The sequence below is a fragment of the Bos indicus genome, chromosome 21 (genome assembly GCF_029378745.1).
Source record: "Bos indicus isolate NIAB-ARS_2022 breed Sahiwal x Tharparkar chromosome 21, NIAB-ARS_B.indTharparkar_mat_pri_1.0, whole genome shotgun sequence".
Lineage (NCBI taxonomy): Eukaryota > Metazoa > Chordata > Mammalia > Artiodactyla > Bovidae > Bos > Bos indicus.
Genome location: NC_091780.1, coordinates 34950175 through 34965346, shown reverse-complemented (window position 1 = coordinate 34965346; position 15172 = coordinate 34950175). Strand labels below are relative to the sequence as shown.

At 46.5% G+C, this 15172-nt stretch overlaps 1 protein-coding gene and 1 pseudogene across 2 annotated transcripts; one reads left to right on the top strand and one right to left on the bottom strand.

Annotated features, from left to right (window-relative positions):
- Positions 1-418: 418 nt before the first annotated feature.
- LOC109575731 (tropomyosin alpha-3 chain pseudogene) lies at positions 419-2390 on the bottom strand (annotated as a pseudogene).
- Positions 2391-6188: 3798 nt separating this feature from the next.
- LOC109575203 (cathepsin G-like) lies at positions 6189-9259 on the top strand. Of its 2 annotated transcripts, XM_019983225.2 has the most exons (5): positions 6189-6243; positions 7200-7347; positions 8069-8204; positions 8363-8617; positions 9059-9259. In XM_019983225.2, the coding sequence occupies exons 1-5, from the start codon at positions 6189-6191 to the stop codon at positions 9218-9220; spliced, it is 756 nt and encodes a 251-aa protein (XP_019838784.2). In that variant the 3' UTR covers positions 9221-9259. The 2 variants fall into 2 exon arrangements, with proteins under 2 accessions (XP_019838784.2, XP_070632097.1); XM_070775996.1 differs by lacking the exon at positions 8363-8617.
- The last annotated feature ends 5913 nt before the right edge of the window (positions 9260-15172 follow it).

Below are 15172 nucleotides of genomic sequence, written 5' to 3'. Positions count from 1 at the left end.
GCACAAGCCCTGAACCAAGTTTACCCACCAGGAGACAGACACCAGAAACAAGAAAAATTACAGTTCTGCAAGGAACTGTAAGTTCTGAGGAACACAGACCACAGACATGGAAAGTTAGATAAAATGAGATTGCAGGAAAATATATTCCAGATGAAGGAACAAGATAAAACCCCAGAAGAACAACCAAGTAAAGTGAATATAGGCAATCAACCTTGAAAAGAATTCAAAGCAACGATGGTAAAGATGATCCACAATCTCAGAAAATGAATGGAGGCACAGACTGAGAGGGTACAAGAAATGTGTATTTATTTATTTTTTTGGAGGGACTGGTTCTTTATTTCAAAAAGACATTTATCAATTTTCAGTATCAAAAAGTTACACTATTGGTTTTTTTTTTTCTCCTAGTTGGTCCCTAGAGAGACCACACCAAAGGTGAGAACATTTTAAGCCAATTAAGCTGCAGGATGCACACCTAACAGACCTCACTGAAACCTCATCAACAAAGGGGGATTGGGTAGGGAAAGAAACTTTAAAAGATCAGCACACTGCTAGCCCACAGACTGTAGAGAGCTCTCACAGGCAGAGGGGTGACCAGTGCGCCTCAACCCCAAAGAAGCAAAGTTCCAAAATATAAAAATTTACAAGTTTTGTACATTCGCTTTTCAAGATTTCTCCAGCACTAACCGATACAAAGCACAATGAGATGGCACTTTTAGAGACAGCAGCTTCAGACCCAGTAAAGGGTGGTGAGATGAGTTTCATATGGCTAAATCAGTGGCAAAACATAATTTTCTTTCCTTTCTTTCAAGGAGGCAGGAGAGCAAATGAGCGGTCACTTCAATATAAGGGGCACATGATCCATCCTGTGAGCAGTTGGGAACAGGGTAGAGCTGCAACAAGGATTTGGTCTCAGAGGTTTCACCATCTTAATTGTTTGGTCACTTCTGATGAAAAAAGAAAAAAAAAAGGTTGTCCAAATTTAAAGCTGAAAACCTGAACAGCACTTTTTTTTTTTTTTTTTGGCTAACTCCTCCTGGAATCATCTTTCTGGTTTGGCAGGTACTTTTTACAGAGCAATGAGGTTTCCCCAAATGGAGCCTTTCTCTGGGCTGCTAGGCGCTCAGTAAGGCAGGCCCAAACCTTTTCCTTTTCTCTCTGGAGAAGGCAATATGCATTAAACTGAAATGTTACCTTCCAAAAGTGAGAAAGGGATTAGACTGCTGCTTCAGAACTACGGAATTATCTGGAATGTTTTTCTACAAATGGTTGTAACATCAAGAACAAAAAAGGTAATTACAAAATGTGTACATCACAACATGCTTTTAAAGACACTTTGCATTGTGCTCACATTCCCTTAAACGTTGTTCCCAGAGGTGCTCAGCCTCTAGCCCAACTGGAATCTCTGGGGAGAGGCAGAGACAGTTTGGCGAAAAGGACACAGGAGTAGGGGGGTGGGAGAGGTGGCGAAAGGAGAAAGCAGCCTTCCAGTTAAAGATCAGCCCTCAGTTTAAAGGTCAGCTTCGGGCAGGCTGGCCCCAGCGAGTCGGGGTGAGAGGGAGGAGCAGCGGCAGGGCGGGGCTGGGGTGCTCTATATCTCATTGAGGTCAAGCAGTCTGGTCCAGCATCCTTTGTGTACAGAGGTGCTCCTCTTTGGTGCATTTCAGTTTATCTTCCAAATCATCAGCTGTCTTTTCCAGCTTGGCTACTGATCTCTCAGCAAACTCAGCACAGGTCTCTGCCTCCTTGAGTTTATCGGTAAGAATCTTTGTCTCTTCCTCATATTTGTCTTCTTTTTGAGAGTACTTTTCTTCGGCAGCACTCAGACACTTCAGGTTCTGGTCCATCAGTCTGATTTGCTCATCCATCTCTCGGCAACGGGACTCTGCCAGCTCGACTCGCTCCTCTGTGCACTCCAAGTCTCCCTCAATAATCACCAACTTGCGAGCCACCTCTTCATACTTCCTGTCTGACTCTTCTGCAATGTGCTTAGCTTCTTTGAGTTGGATTTCCTGGAGTTCCATTTTTTCTTCATCTTTTAAGGCTCAGTTTTCAATAACCTTCATACCTCTGTCGCTCTCATCAGCAGCTTTCTCAGCTTCCTCCAGCTTTTGCAGGGCAGTGGCCAGGCGCTCTTGGGCTCGGTCCAGCTCCTCTTCAACCAGCTGGATCCTAAGGTTCAAGGAGGTCACCTCAGCCTCAGCCTGTTCTCAGGCCCGTCCTTCTCCCTCCACTTCCCGCGGGAGGCGCTCGGCCCTCTCCTCTGCATCACCGGCCTGCTGCTGCAGAACCTGGATCTTGCGCTTCACCGCCTTGATGGTGGTGATCCCGGCCATGGTCCCCACGCAGCTCCTGCTTGCCTTCGGGTTCCTGCCTCCTCCGCTCAGCGTTGCAGCTGCTTCTCCAAGAAATGTTTAATAAAGATCTAGAAGATTTAAAGAACAGAGATGAACAATACAGTACAATATAATTATTGAATAATACAATACAGTGACTGAAATGAAAAATACACTAGAAGAAATCAGTAGAATAAATGAGGCAGGAGAATGAATACATGAACTGAAAGACAGATTGGTGGAAATCACTGTTGCAGAACAGAAGAAAGAAAGAAGGATGAAAAGAAATGAGGACAGCCTGAGAGACCAAAATTCACATTATGAGGAGGAGAGAGAGAGAAAGGACCTAAGAAAATATTTCCAGAGGTAAGAGCTGAAAATTTCCCTAATATGGGAAAAGAAACATTCACTCAGCTACAGGAAGCACAGAGAGTCCCGTACAGGGTAAGCCAAAGGAGGAACACAGAGAGACACATATTAATCACATTGACAACAATTAAAGACAAAGAGAAAATATTAAAAGCAACAAGGGAAAAGCAACAAATAACATACAAAGAAACCCCATACCATTATCAGCTAATTTTTCAGTAGAAACTCTGCAGGCCAGAAGGGAATCGCACAGTATATTTAAAGTGATGAAACGGGAAAACCTGTAACCAAGAATGCTCTACTCAGCAAGGCTCTCATTCAGATTTGGTGGAAAAATCAAAAGCTTCACAGACAAGGAAGAGCTGTGAGAAGCCAACGCCACCAAACCATCTTTACAACAAATGCTAAAGGAACTTCTCTAGGTGAAATAAAAGGCCAGAACCAGAAACCAGAAAATTATGAATGGGAAAGCCCACCGGTTAAGACAAACATACAGCAAAGACAGGAAAACATCCACACACAAATATGACGTCCAAACCAGCAATCATGAAAAGAGGAGAGTACACAAATGCAGGATATTGGGAATGCATTTGAAATTAAGAGATCAGCAACTTAAAACAATATTGTGCATCAAAACCTCATGGGAACCAAACCTACAGTAGACACGCACACACAAATCCAAACATGATACTAAACATAATCATCAAATCACAAGAAGAGAGAACCAAAGAGGGAGGGAAGGAAAAAGATCTACCAAAACAAATCCAAAACAATGAACAAGATGGCAATAACATACATATCAATAATTACCTTAACTCTAAAAGCTTTAAATGCTCCAACAAAGACAGACTTGCTGAATGGATACAAAAATAAGGCCCATATATGCGTTGTCTACAGAAGACCCACATCAGATACAGGCACATATAAAGACTGAAAGTGAGGGGATAGAAAAAGGTGTTCCATGCAAATGGAGGTCAAAAGAAAGTTGGAGTAGCAAAACTCATATCAAACAAAATAACTTTAAAATAAAGACTGTTACAAGAGACAAAGAAGGACACTGCGTAATGATCAAGAGATCAATCTACAAAGAAAATATAACAATTGTAAATATATATCCACCCAACAGAGGAGGACCTCAATATATGAGGGAAATGCTAATAGCTGTAAAAGGAGACATCTATATTACACTGATAATATTATCTTAAAAACTAAAGGGTTTTTCCCTCTTTCGTTATTTACTATTTCTTAGTCATGACGTCTTGTATCCTTATGTGTTTGCTGAGCTGTTTGTATTTGGCTATATGCTTGTCACTGTACTTGAAAAATAACTTTTTAGGTATAATTCGAATTTTGAAGATAAGTGAATTTCTTCTAGATTTGCCATAGATTCTGCCAGGTGCTTTGGAACACAATCCATAAGTACAATAACAGAAGTTCAAGGCTTGAGAGTCCATTAAAAAGTCCAGGTAATTGCAAACTTTCAAGAAATTATTTGCAATTACTAACTCAATACCTCTTTTTTTTAATTTGAGCATGTAGCCTTTTAAGTTCACAGCTTATTGCAGGGACGGTTTGACTAGACCTGTCTGTCTAGACTAGACCTCGTGATCTTTGATTTCTACACCATCATTTTAGGTGCTCTTCAAACAGAAGCTCAAATTCTGTGGATTTAGCAAATTCTCTCAGAGAAATAGAGCTACCTGTCTTGATTCCCATTATTCCTTCTGTTTTAACCTAATAATAACTCTTGCATTGGGAGTTCTTCAAGGCTTTTAAGGTTTCCATACATTTTAAACAAGTGTGTTTGGGGTTGGTTTTGGTGGGAAGATTGGCATGAAATCCTAGTCACTGTTAATGAAATCCCTAAACATCTCTCTACCCAGATTGTTAGGAGCATATGTTTTACTTCCCTTTTTGCACATGGACTCTCTGTTCTTTATACTTTCCCCTTAGTTTAAATTAGAGTAACATTTTAAAAACAAAATAAACAGTTAAAAAGCTTACATAACAATAAATTAAAATTACCCAAAGGCACTAAGTAAAGTATCTTTTTGAGATGCATAAGGAAATGTTATGAGGTTGCAATCATTTACAATGTAATAGGGACAGAATGAAGTTCTTTGCAGCTTTGAGAATAAGCGCCAAGCTATGTATATTTGTATATGGGGAGAGGATCCTTAACTTTCATAAGATTTTTCAAGTGGGCTTATCACAATCCATAAAAGGCTGAGAACTCTATTGGTTTTCAATTCTGAAATTTTTGCAAACATTCACTGTATTGTAGGGCTTTCTGTGCCAACACAGAGTCTTCCAAGTATTTTTAAGAGTGTCTAGCAGAAGGAAATGGCAACCCACTCCAGTATTCTTGCCTAGAAAATCCCGTGGACAGAGGAGCCTGGCGGGCTGCTGTCCATAGGGTCGCACAGAGTTGGACACGACTGAAGCGACTTAGCATGCATGCATACATTGGAGAAGGAAATGGCAACCCACTCCAGTATTCTTGCCTGGAGAATCCCAGGGATGGGGGAGCCTGGTGGGCTGCCATCCATTGGGTTGCACAGAGTCAGGCACGACTGAAGTGACTTAGCAGCAGCAGCCCCCTGTGTTACTCTACAGAACTCTGCCATCCCTCTCTCTCAATGCTGAGTGTCCACTTCTTCATGTGTCACAGGTAGCACAGCAGTGAGCTACCTCCTTAGGTGCCAGCACCCGTGGAGCAGAGACGGGTTTAGGTTGATGGGTCTATCATGGATGAATAGGATCTGAGATGTTTTTCCCCAGGGTCTGATGGCTGTCAACAAAATCAAGTCACTGGGCTTTCTCTGCAGGCAGGGAAGCTTCTGGAACACAAAAACATTCAGCTCAGTAGGAAGCAGAAAAATAGAAGCCGTCCCCAGTGTCATGATGCACTGAGAGTTTGTTGGGGGCTCAAGTGACCTGAGAGAGAAATGGTCAGTGGCAGAGCCTCATTCTTCCCTTTTCTTTCTCTGGCAGTGCCCTCCACCCACCCAGGAACAGAGCTACGCAGTGTGCTGGACAACTCTGGGTGGGGCTCAGGACCAGGGGGTGAAGACATGCAGGTTCCATTCCCTGAGGGAGAAGGAGGAAATAGACAGGTCCCAGCCTTGATGCTTGTGAGGACTTTACTGAATTTGATGGGTTAGGGGTTCTGGGACACCCAGCCTCCACCCCGGTGCCCTGGGTTCCCATTTCTGTGGCCAGCACTGACTCAGCAGCTGTGCGAGCTATTGCACTGAAGGCTTCGGTTACTGCCTTCCCCCAGGTCCCTGGCAGTTGGTGGGCAAGCCTCTTGGGCAGCTCTGGGTGATGAAACTGATCACAGCAGCAGGAGAATGGGACTGTGGATGTTTGAGCCCCCACCCCCACCCTCAAACCCCCACCTTCACCTTTGCTTCCTCTCCCAGGGGCTCAAAGTCTGGCAGGAGGAAGCAGGGGCAGCAACTGCTGGGCAGCCTCGCCGGGAAGATGTGGCCGCTCCTGCTCCTCGTGGCCTTTCTCCTGTCCCCCAGGGCTCAGGCAGGTGAGTGACCGTTCCCACCCTCAGGAGCCCAACTCCACCCGATAGACTCTGAAGACAGACCACCCAGACACTTGCTAGCTCTGTATCACTGGGCAGCTTGCATGAGTCCACCGTTTCCAGCTTCAGATGCTGAGGGCAGGAGTTCTATCAGGCCTACCTGGAGAGTCGCTATGAGAGTTTAGGTGATGTGGTGTACATAAAGCTCTCAGAACTACCCTGGCACATCAGATCAGATCAGATCAGATGCTCAGTCGTGTCCGACTCTTTGCGACCCCATGAATCGCAGCACACCAGGCCTCCCTGACAATCACCAACTCCCAGAGTTCACTGAAACTCACATCCATCGAGTCAGCGATGCCATCCAGCCATCTCATCCTCTGTCGTCCCCTTCTCCTCTTGCCCCCAATCCCTCCCAGCATCAGATTCTTTTCCAAAGAGTCAACTCTTCATGTGAGGTGGCCAAAGTACTGGCTATATAAATGTGCTCTCTGAACTCAGTTGCAGCCCCTGTGTCAGAGCCTAGGAGATCAAGATACAGCGATAGTGGACCCATCAGCCCATCTCTAGATCCTTAAATTCATGAGCTGGACTCACAGGGATCTGGAAAGTTCCCTGAGGAAGAAAGTGCCACAGAACTTCAGGGAGAGGCGGCGCCAGAGGGCTCTGGGTTTGCCATCCCCACAGCACAGAAACCCTCCTGTGAGGGAGGCCGCAGCTGGCCCCGCCTTCCGGGCAGGTGGGAGGGTGCTGAGGCTGGATGGAGAGCCAGCAGCACTTTCTGCAGGATCCTGGAGCCTCCCCCAGTTCTGCACCCTGCAGACCCCATTCTCACCAACCACCAGCTCACCCTGCCCCTGCTCATCTCTCCTGCTCCCCAACTTCCAGTCTTTCTGGAGCCACCAAGCCAATGTCCACACACCCGCCAGTGCAGAGATAATCCTAGTGCTTCCTTCCAGGGCAGATCATCGGAGGCCGAGAAGCCAGGCCCCATTCCCGCCCCTACATGGCATATATTCAGACCCTGACACCAGCAGGTCCGACCATTTGTGGGGGGTTCCTGGTGCGTGAAGACTTCGTGATGACAGCAGCTCGCTGCTTGGGAAGGTGAGAAATTAAAGAGCTTCTGCTGCTGCTGCTGCTGCTAAGTCGCTTCAGTCGTGTCCAACTCTGTGCGACCCCACAGACAGCAGCCCACCAGGCTACCCCGTCCCTGGGATTCTCCAGGCAAGAACACTGGAGTGGGTTGCCGTTTCCTTCTCCAGTGAGTGAAAGTGAAAAGTGAAAGGGAAGTTGACTTGCTCAGTTGTGCCCGACTCTTAGCCACCCCATGGACTGCAGCCTACCGGGCTCCTCCATCCATGGGATTTTCCAGGCAAGAGTACTGGAGTGGGGTGCCATTGCCTTCTCCGTAAAGAGCTTCTAGGCACCTGCAAAGCAGATCCAGAAGAGTTCATGAGAGGAGCCATTGAAGGCAGGTTTCTAGCAATGAATAGGTGAAAAAAGACCAAGAGAAGGCCTGTGTGAATGGATAGAAAGGAGGGTCTGATCAGAAAGATTAAGAGGGGAGCCCCACACCATGGGGCTCAAATTGTGAATTCAAGCTCTTTTTCAACTTCTTGTAGGGGAGGCAAAATTTAAGTTCATTGAATTTCCCACCACCCCCCATCTCAAGGGGAGGCCTAAGGCACAGAGTTCAGCCCCAGAGCCCTCCTGTCCCTTGGTTCCCTTGGCTGAGGTCTCGCTACCCTGGGCAGTCACTCGACCTGTATCGGGGACTGCAGTTCCTGAAGCTCAAACCTACCTCTAGGCTCCCTTTCCTTTGCAGCCAAATAAATGTCATCTTGGGGATCCACAGTGTCACCGCTTCTGAATGGACGCAGCAGCGCATCCCTGTTCTCAGACCCATCCCCCACCCCAGATACAATCAGCGGAACAACCAGAACGACATCATGTTACTGCAGGTACCGACCCTTTGGTTCTTCAACTGGGTGGCTCTCTCCCAGCTTGGGGGGCTTCATGTGTCCTGGGACCATGGAGGGGGAATCAGGGCTGACTCCCAGGGTGGTGGTGGGCATGGGATGAGCATACAGTCCCTGAGTGCCTGCACACTTCCTGCCAGCTGTCGAACAGAGCCAGACAGAATGAAGCTGTGAGGCTGGTAGCTCTGCCTCAGACAGAGGAAATGCTGAGCCCTGGGACCCAGTGCACCGTGGCCGGCTGGGGCCTCACCAGACTGCACAGGAGAGCAATCACACTCCAGGAGGTGCAGCTGACAATTCAGAGGGATGGAGAGTGTCACAGTCGCTTCGATTTCTACACTGGCCAAAAGCAGATCTGTGTAGGGGACCCAAGAGAGGGGAAGTCCACTTTCCTGGTAAGACAATGTAGGGTGTGCCCAAGACAGGGGGCCCTGGGCACAATGGGCAGTGGGGACAGATTCCATCTCTGTGGTTGCAGCCTGGGATCCACACCAAAGTGACGTGGGGTGGGGAGGGGGGCTTTTCCCCATCCATCTGGTGTCTGGGGGAATAGGAGAAGTACCAGACACGAAGGATGTTCACGTGCAGTGTTTTCCTGGGGCCGGTGAGATACCTTGACCTGGGTTGGGCTGGAGAAGCAACCACAGTCAGGGCTGAAGCCCAGCGACGGGAAAATTCAGAAGCTTTTCTTCTGCACCCCACCACCCTCCCATCTCACACACAGCCAGCACTGGAAGGAGCTCCCCTCAACCCCCGTCTTCTCTGAGGGTTGGCAGAAGGCAACAGGAGTGGGGAGTCCTGGGAAACTGAGTGTCCCTTCCCTCCTCTGCCTGTAGGGGGACTCCGGTGGCCCCCTCGTGTGCAGCAATGTGGCCCAGGGCATTGTCTCCTACGGAGACAGGATGGGGACCCCTCCAGCAGTCTTCACTAGAATTTCCAGCTTCCTGCCCTGGATAAGGAGAACAATGAGACGCTTCCAAGAGTGGAGACCAGAGTGACATCCCACGAGACTGACTCCCCTTCTCTGGGGCAGAGCCCAGCTCCAGGGCAGTTCCCAGAGCCTTAATAAACATCCTCATCTGGAGTGGAAATGACTGGTTTCTAATGTGTTCATTAAACATTATTTGTACACAACAAAGTGTGCCAGGAATGAGAGTGAGCTTTGTCGAGGAAGATGGGGTCTCTTTCCCAGGACAAGTGAATCCCTATTCCTACCGTCCTGGGGTCAGCAGGAGCTTCTTCCCTCCTCCAAGCCACCCATTCCTCCATGTCCCCTCTACCCACAGCCTGGGGAGGGATGGAGGGACCTACCTCTCCCCAGAGTAGGGCTTTCTATTCTCTACCCACTAGACTATTAAAGAGACTCCACACTAGGTATTAAAGTGTACCCCAAAACCACGTGCCATTGGTGTGAGAAGGATGAGTTGGACAGGCAGACCAAAGGGACAACTGAAATTCTAAACGAGGCCCAATTTAGTATATGGTGAACAATTCTCAAACCACTGGGAAACAATAAAGTTTTAATAGGTGTCATTGAAACAAAATAGAATCACTGGGTAAAAAAGATACAGTTGGGTCCATACTTCCTATCATAATCCAAGATAAGACTCAAATGGGATCAAAAATCTAAATGTTTAAAAAATCAAGCCACACAAGTACTAGAAGAAAGAAAAAAGAAGATTTACTCTCTTAAAAATATCTAACACACACCCATATCAAAGTTGCGCTTTTCACAATGGCCAAGAGATGGGAGCAACCCAAGTGTCTATGGACAGCCAGGGTCTTTCTCCTAAACCCTTTCCCACACCAACCCTCACTGTGCTCTAGACCGGTGTTCTCAGTTTCACTGTGATGAGAATCTCCTGCTGGGTTTGTTACTCTAAAATTAAACAAACCTCCACACAATATGTTGACTAAAATGCCTTTTACCCTGAAGATTAACCCATGACTAATACATCAATATTATATTGAAATAAAGGATTTCTGAAGTAGCATAATTTAAACCCAAGCTTTTAGCACCTTAAGGTAACTGTAGAGAAGCAGCTAGGAGGTTCTACATCCATCAAAATGTTAATTACTCCTTGCAGTGTTACATTTCCCACCTGAATTCTTGCAGTTTCCATAATCTGAAATGGAATGATCCATATGCACATATCAAATCCAACTGGCTCTACACAGATATACCTTAGCAAATTTGTCCATTATGTTTATGGGTTCAGTTCAGTTACCCAGCCGTGTCCAACTCTTTGCAACCCCATGAATCGCAGCACGCCAGGCCTCCCTGTCCATCACCAACTCCCAGACTTTACTCAAACTCCTGTCCATCAAGTCGGTGATGTCATCCAGCCATCTCATCCTCTGTTGTCCCCTTCTCCTCCTGCCCCCAATCCCTCCCAGCATCAGAGTCCTTTCCAATGAGTCAACTCTTCGCATGAGGTGGCCAAAGTATTGGAGTTTTAGCTTTAGCATCAGATCTTCCAATGAACACCCAGGACTGATCTCCTTTAAAATGGACTGGTTGGATCTCCTTGCAGTCCATGGGACTCTCAAGAGTCTTCTCCAACACCACAGTTCAAAAGCATCAATTCTTCGGCACTCAGCTTTTTACACAGTCCAACTCGCACATCCATACATGACCACTGGAAAAACCATAGCCTTGACTAGACGGACCTTTGTTGGCAAAGTAATGTCTCTGCTTTTTGGTATGCTATCTAGGTTGGTCATAACTTTCCTTCCAAGGAGTAAGCGTCTTTTAATTTCATGGCTGCAGTCCCCATCTGTAGTGATTTTAGAGCCCAAAAAAATAAAGTCTGACACTGTTTTCACTGTTTCCCCATCTATTTGCCATGAAATGATGGGACCAAATGCCATGATCTTCGTTTTCTGAATGTTGAATTTTAAGCCAACTTTTTCACTCTCCTCTTTCACTTTCATCAAGAGGCTTTTATGGTTCCTCTTCACTTTCTGCCATAAGGGTGGTGTCATCTGCATATCTGAGGTTATTGATATTTCTCCCAGCAATCTTGATACCCATGTTTACGGGTACTTCTTGTCAAAAATTCATTTGCCTAAAGTTCAGTGTATGCCATTTTCCACGAAATGTTAACATCTTTGACAACATTCAGTCATTTCCTCTAAATTTGATATCACCTACCCATAGGAATTATCTCTTACTTATATGTTCTCAGGGATAACAGTCTCATTATTAAATGTCTACATTGCCAGATGGAAAGAATAATTGATGGTGGGGGCAGGGGGAGAGGAGAGAGCAGTGGAAGAGCCCTGATGAAGCCCTTCCTCTCTGTAACATTTACTTTGAGCCCCAGAGCTGAAGCTCCAATACTTTGGCCATCTGATGCAAAAGGTGACTCACTGGAAAAGACCCTGATGCTGGGAAAGATAGAAGGCTGGAGGAGAAGGGAACAAAAGAGGATGTGATGGTTGGATGGCATCACTGACTCAATGGACATGAGTTTGAGCAAACTTCAGGAGGTGGTGAAGGACAGGGAAGCCTGGAGTGCTACAGTCCATGGGGTCACAAAGAGCTGGACACAATTGAGCAACTAAACCACCACCACCAGAGCACCACCCAGGTCAGGAATGCCCAGGAAACTCCCAGGACAGACCCATCTCTCCTCCAAGCCTCTCCCTGCCAGTCAGCTCTCCAAGGCAGCTGTCTGCTCCAGCCGCCCTGTTGGAAAGATTTCTATAGCCCTCACCATGCCCATGTCCATAGGACAATTCCCTTCATGACCATTTCAGAAGCCAGTTCCACCACTCCTCACAGCTCAGCACACTTCCTTATTAAGTAAACCTCAGCAGCAGAGCTTCGGCAAGAAAACATTTTGCACACCAAAAACTAGTGCAAAAGACAGTTCCTCTCGCTCTCTTTCTCTGCTTTCAACCTCTGTGCTTTGGAAGACCTACTGACTTGTCTGGAAAGTCACAAAACCATGACAAGCTCTAGGACGGAAACCCCACCAGGAACTTCACTCCTGACCTGATAGCTCAGGCAGACTTCTGGTCCATAGAAACCTGGTGCCTGTGCCCTGGGGCAGAGCATCAGAGTCAGGAGAAGCTAGACACTGGTGATACATCAGAACTAGCAGCATCACAGAAGTGAGGGCTGGTAACCTTGATCATGGTTGTCTGAGTTTGGGAAAAGTGGGGACCCCAGGAGAAAACCACCTTTCTCCAACTCATCCACCAACCTCGAGTTGAAGAGGGCAGCCCAGGACAAGTCCCAATAGCTCAAAGAATATGTCTTTCTTGTGGAAACATTAAAAAAAAAAAAAAGAAAAACTCTCAGTATACAAAATCTGCCCAATACATTATGAATCATTTCAAGATTTTAGGTGGCTTGACCCCCAGAACAACTACGAACTTCACTAGACTGATATCTATCAAGACTACTTTATCACCAGCAATCCACTCCTGGGCACATATACAGACAAAACTCTAATCCAAAAAAATATATGCAATCTATGTTCGTAGCAGCGCTATTCACAATAGCCAAGACATGGAAGCAACCTAAATGTCCATTAACAGATGAATGGATAGAGAAGATGTGGTGCGTATATACAGTGGAGTACCATTCAGCCCTAAAAAATAATGAAATAGCGCACGGCAACAACATAAATGCAACTGGAGATCATCATACTAAGTGAAGTCAGAAAGTGAAAGACAAATACCATATGAAATCACTTATATGTGAAATCTAAAACACGGCACAAATGAACCTGTATTCAAAATAGAAACAGACGCATGGACATAGAGAAGAGGCTTATGGTTGCCCCTGGGAGGGGGTTAGGGGAAGGTTGGAGTTCGCAGATGGAAGCTATTACATATAGAATGGATAAACAATAAGGTCCTGCTGTGTAGTGCAGATAACTATATTCATAGTTAATCATAATGGAAAAGGATATTTTTAAAAAGAATTATATATGTACATGTGTCACTGAATCATTTTTCTGTATGAAAGACACTAACACAACATTGTAAATCAACTATACTTCATTTTTTAAAAAAAGTTGCTTTTTCAAGTTTCCACTGAATTTTCAGAAGCACAATTTTCACAGGCTACATTATGATTCACTGTTTTGTTGTGCAACAAATTACGAAACCATTTTCACATCCAGACATTTAACAGGCCTCTCTCCAAACACTTCCCCCCAGTACCCCACACTTGGTTGGCCCTGGCCCAAGAGAATCAGATGGTTCCATTGATTAGCATCAGTTCTTCATGCTCTGGGCCTTTCCTGAGTTACCGAGGCCTAGCATGGTACTAGGGGTTCCCAGAAAGACAAGACTTTTGTGCTCCTTACCTTCTGTCCCAGTGAGCCACAGTTAACATGAAGTTGTCTCATGCCAGGAACCCCCAACACCTGCTCCAGCCTTGTCTGTTGTCATAAAAATCTACAGATACCATGTACGGTGGGGAGTGCCATCTGACCTTTCTGCCCCATTTGATCTCCCCTGAAAGAGAAAATTTCCCTGGAGTTCTGTCCTCATAGGAAACAGGACAGGAACTGCCAGGTGGCCTAAAACAATGGGACGTTCAGAGGATGATAGTCCTCAATGGTCTTTAGGGACACAGCTCAATGAGATGGGGCCTCAGGCTCCCCTGGGCAGCACAGCAGGCTTGCAATGTGACCTGTTTCCCTGGTTAGTTCTTATCTCCCCATAGAGAGGAGGGGCTCAGCCTTTGTTCTGGAGCACTTCAAATACCTGTGAGGGGGTGGGGATCTGTCTTCGAGATAAACCACCTGGAAGCTACTCTCTCTGACCTACTCTGGCTCTTTCTTTGTTCCTGAGCTTCTCAGACCCCCTGTGTCCTGCTTACTTCCAGATGAGGCTGGTTTCAAAAACCCAAACTTTTGAGCTCATGGCTTCTTTCTCCCCCATTATGAGCCAGGCACATAGTAAATGTCCCACAAATGCTGTTGGATATGTGAATGAACAGTCTCCAAAATTGCTTTGGGTCCTAATACGGTCTGAATTTCAGCACAGATTTATCTTTTTAAGCAATTTAACTTTCAAGCCAAAGAGGACATGTGCAAGGATTAGAAACCAGAGTGAGGTGGGGAAAGGGGAGGAGGGGGCCTGGGTGGAAGCCAGCCCCCATGAGGGCCATGGAATCGGTGGTGAGGTGACACCGTGAGGCTCGCCTGGGTTCTAGATACCTGCCCTGGTGGAGCAGAGTGGCTCAGGAGAGCGGGGTCAACGAGAGGGTGACACCTAGGAAACTGAGATGGCGCCTTCATTCTTGTTCTGGACGATAGCTCCTGGGACAACTTAGCTTAGCTTTGGAGAATGGGAAGTTACAACACTCATTCTCAGCTTTCCCTCCCCACCAGGATCTTGTGCCATCCTAATTATAAATAACTTTCCACATGCCAGGGTGTGACCTATGAAAGAGAGAAGACCCACCAGGTCTCCATGGGAGTAGTTCTCTGTAATCTGCACACTCCGTGTCCAGCAGCAGATCTGGAGTCTAGCAAATTTCTGGGAATGGACTGAGGCGAGGAACATCATAGCAATAGTCTCGCAGAGGCACTGGGAAAGTAGTGTCGCTGGAATAAGCCAGGCCTCTGAGGACAGAGGGCCTTCCCTTGTGGCTCGGCTGGTAAAGAATCTGCCTACAATTTGGGAGACCTGGGTTCGATCCCTGGGTTGGAAAGATCCCCTTTAGAAGGGAAAAGCTACCCACTCCAGTATTCTGGCCTGGAGAATTCCATGGACTGTATAGTCCATGGAGTTGCAAAGAGTCGGACATGACTGCATGACTTTCACTGAAGACAGGGACAGTCACTTACCTCCTTCAGCCCCAGGGGTTAGGAGATCGGCCAGTAAGAACAGGAGCAACAGCGTCTTCTCTGGAAAGCTAAGCAGGTCTGAAGAAGCATGCGAGTTCTCCTTCCAGGTTTTTTCAATCCTGAGTTTAAAAGGGC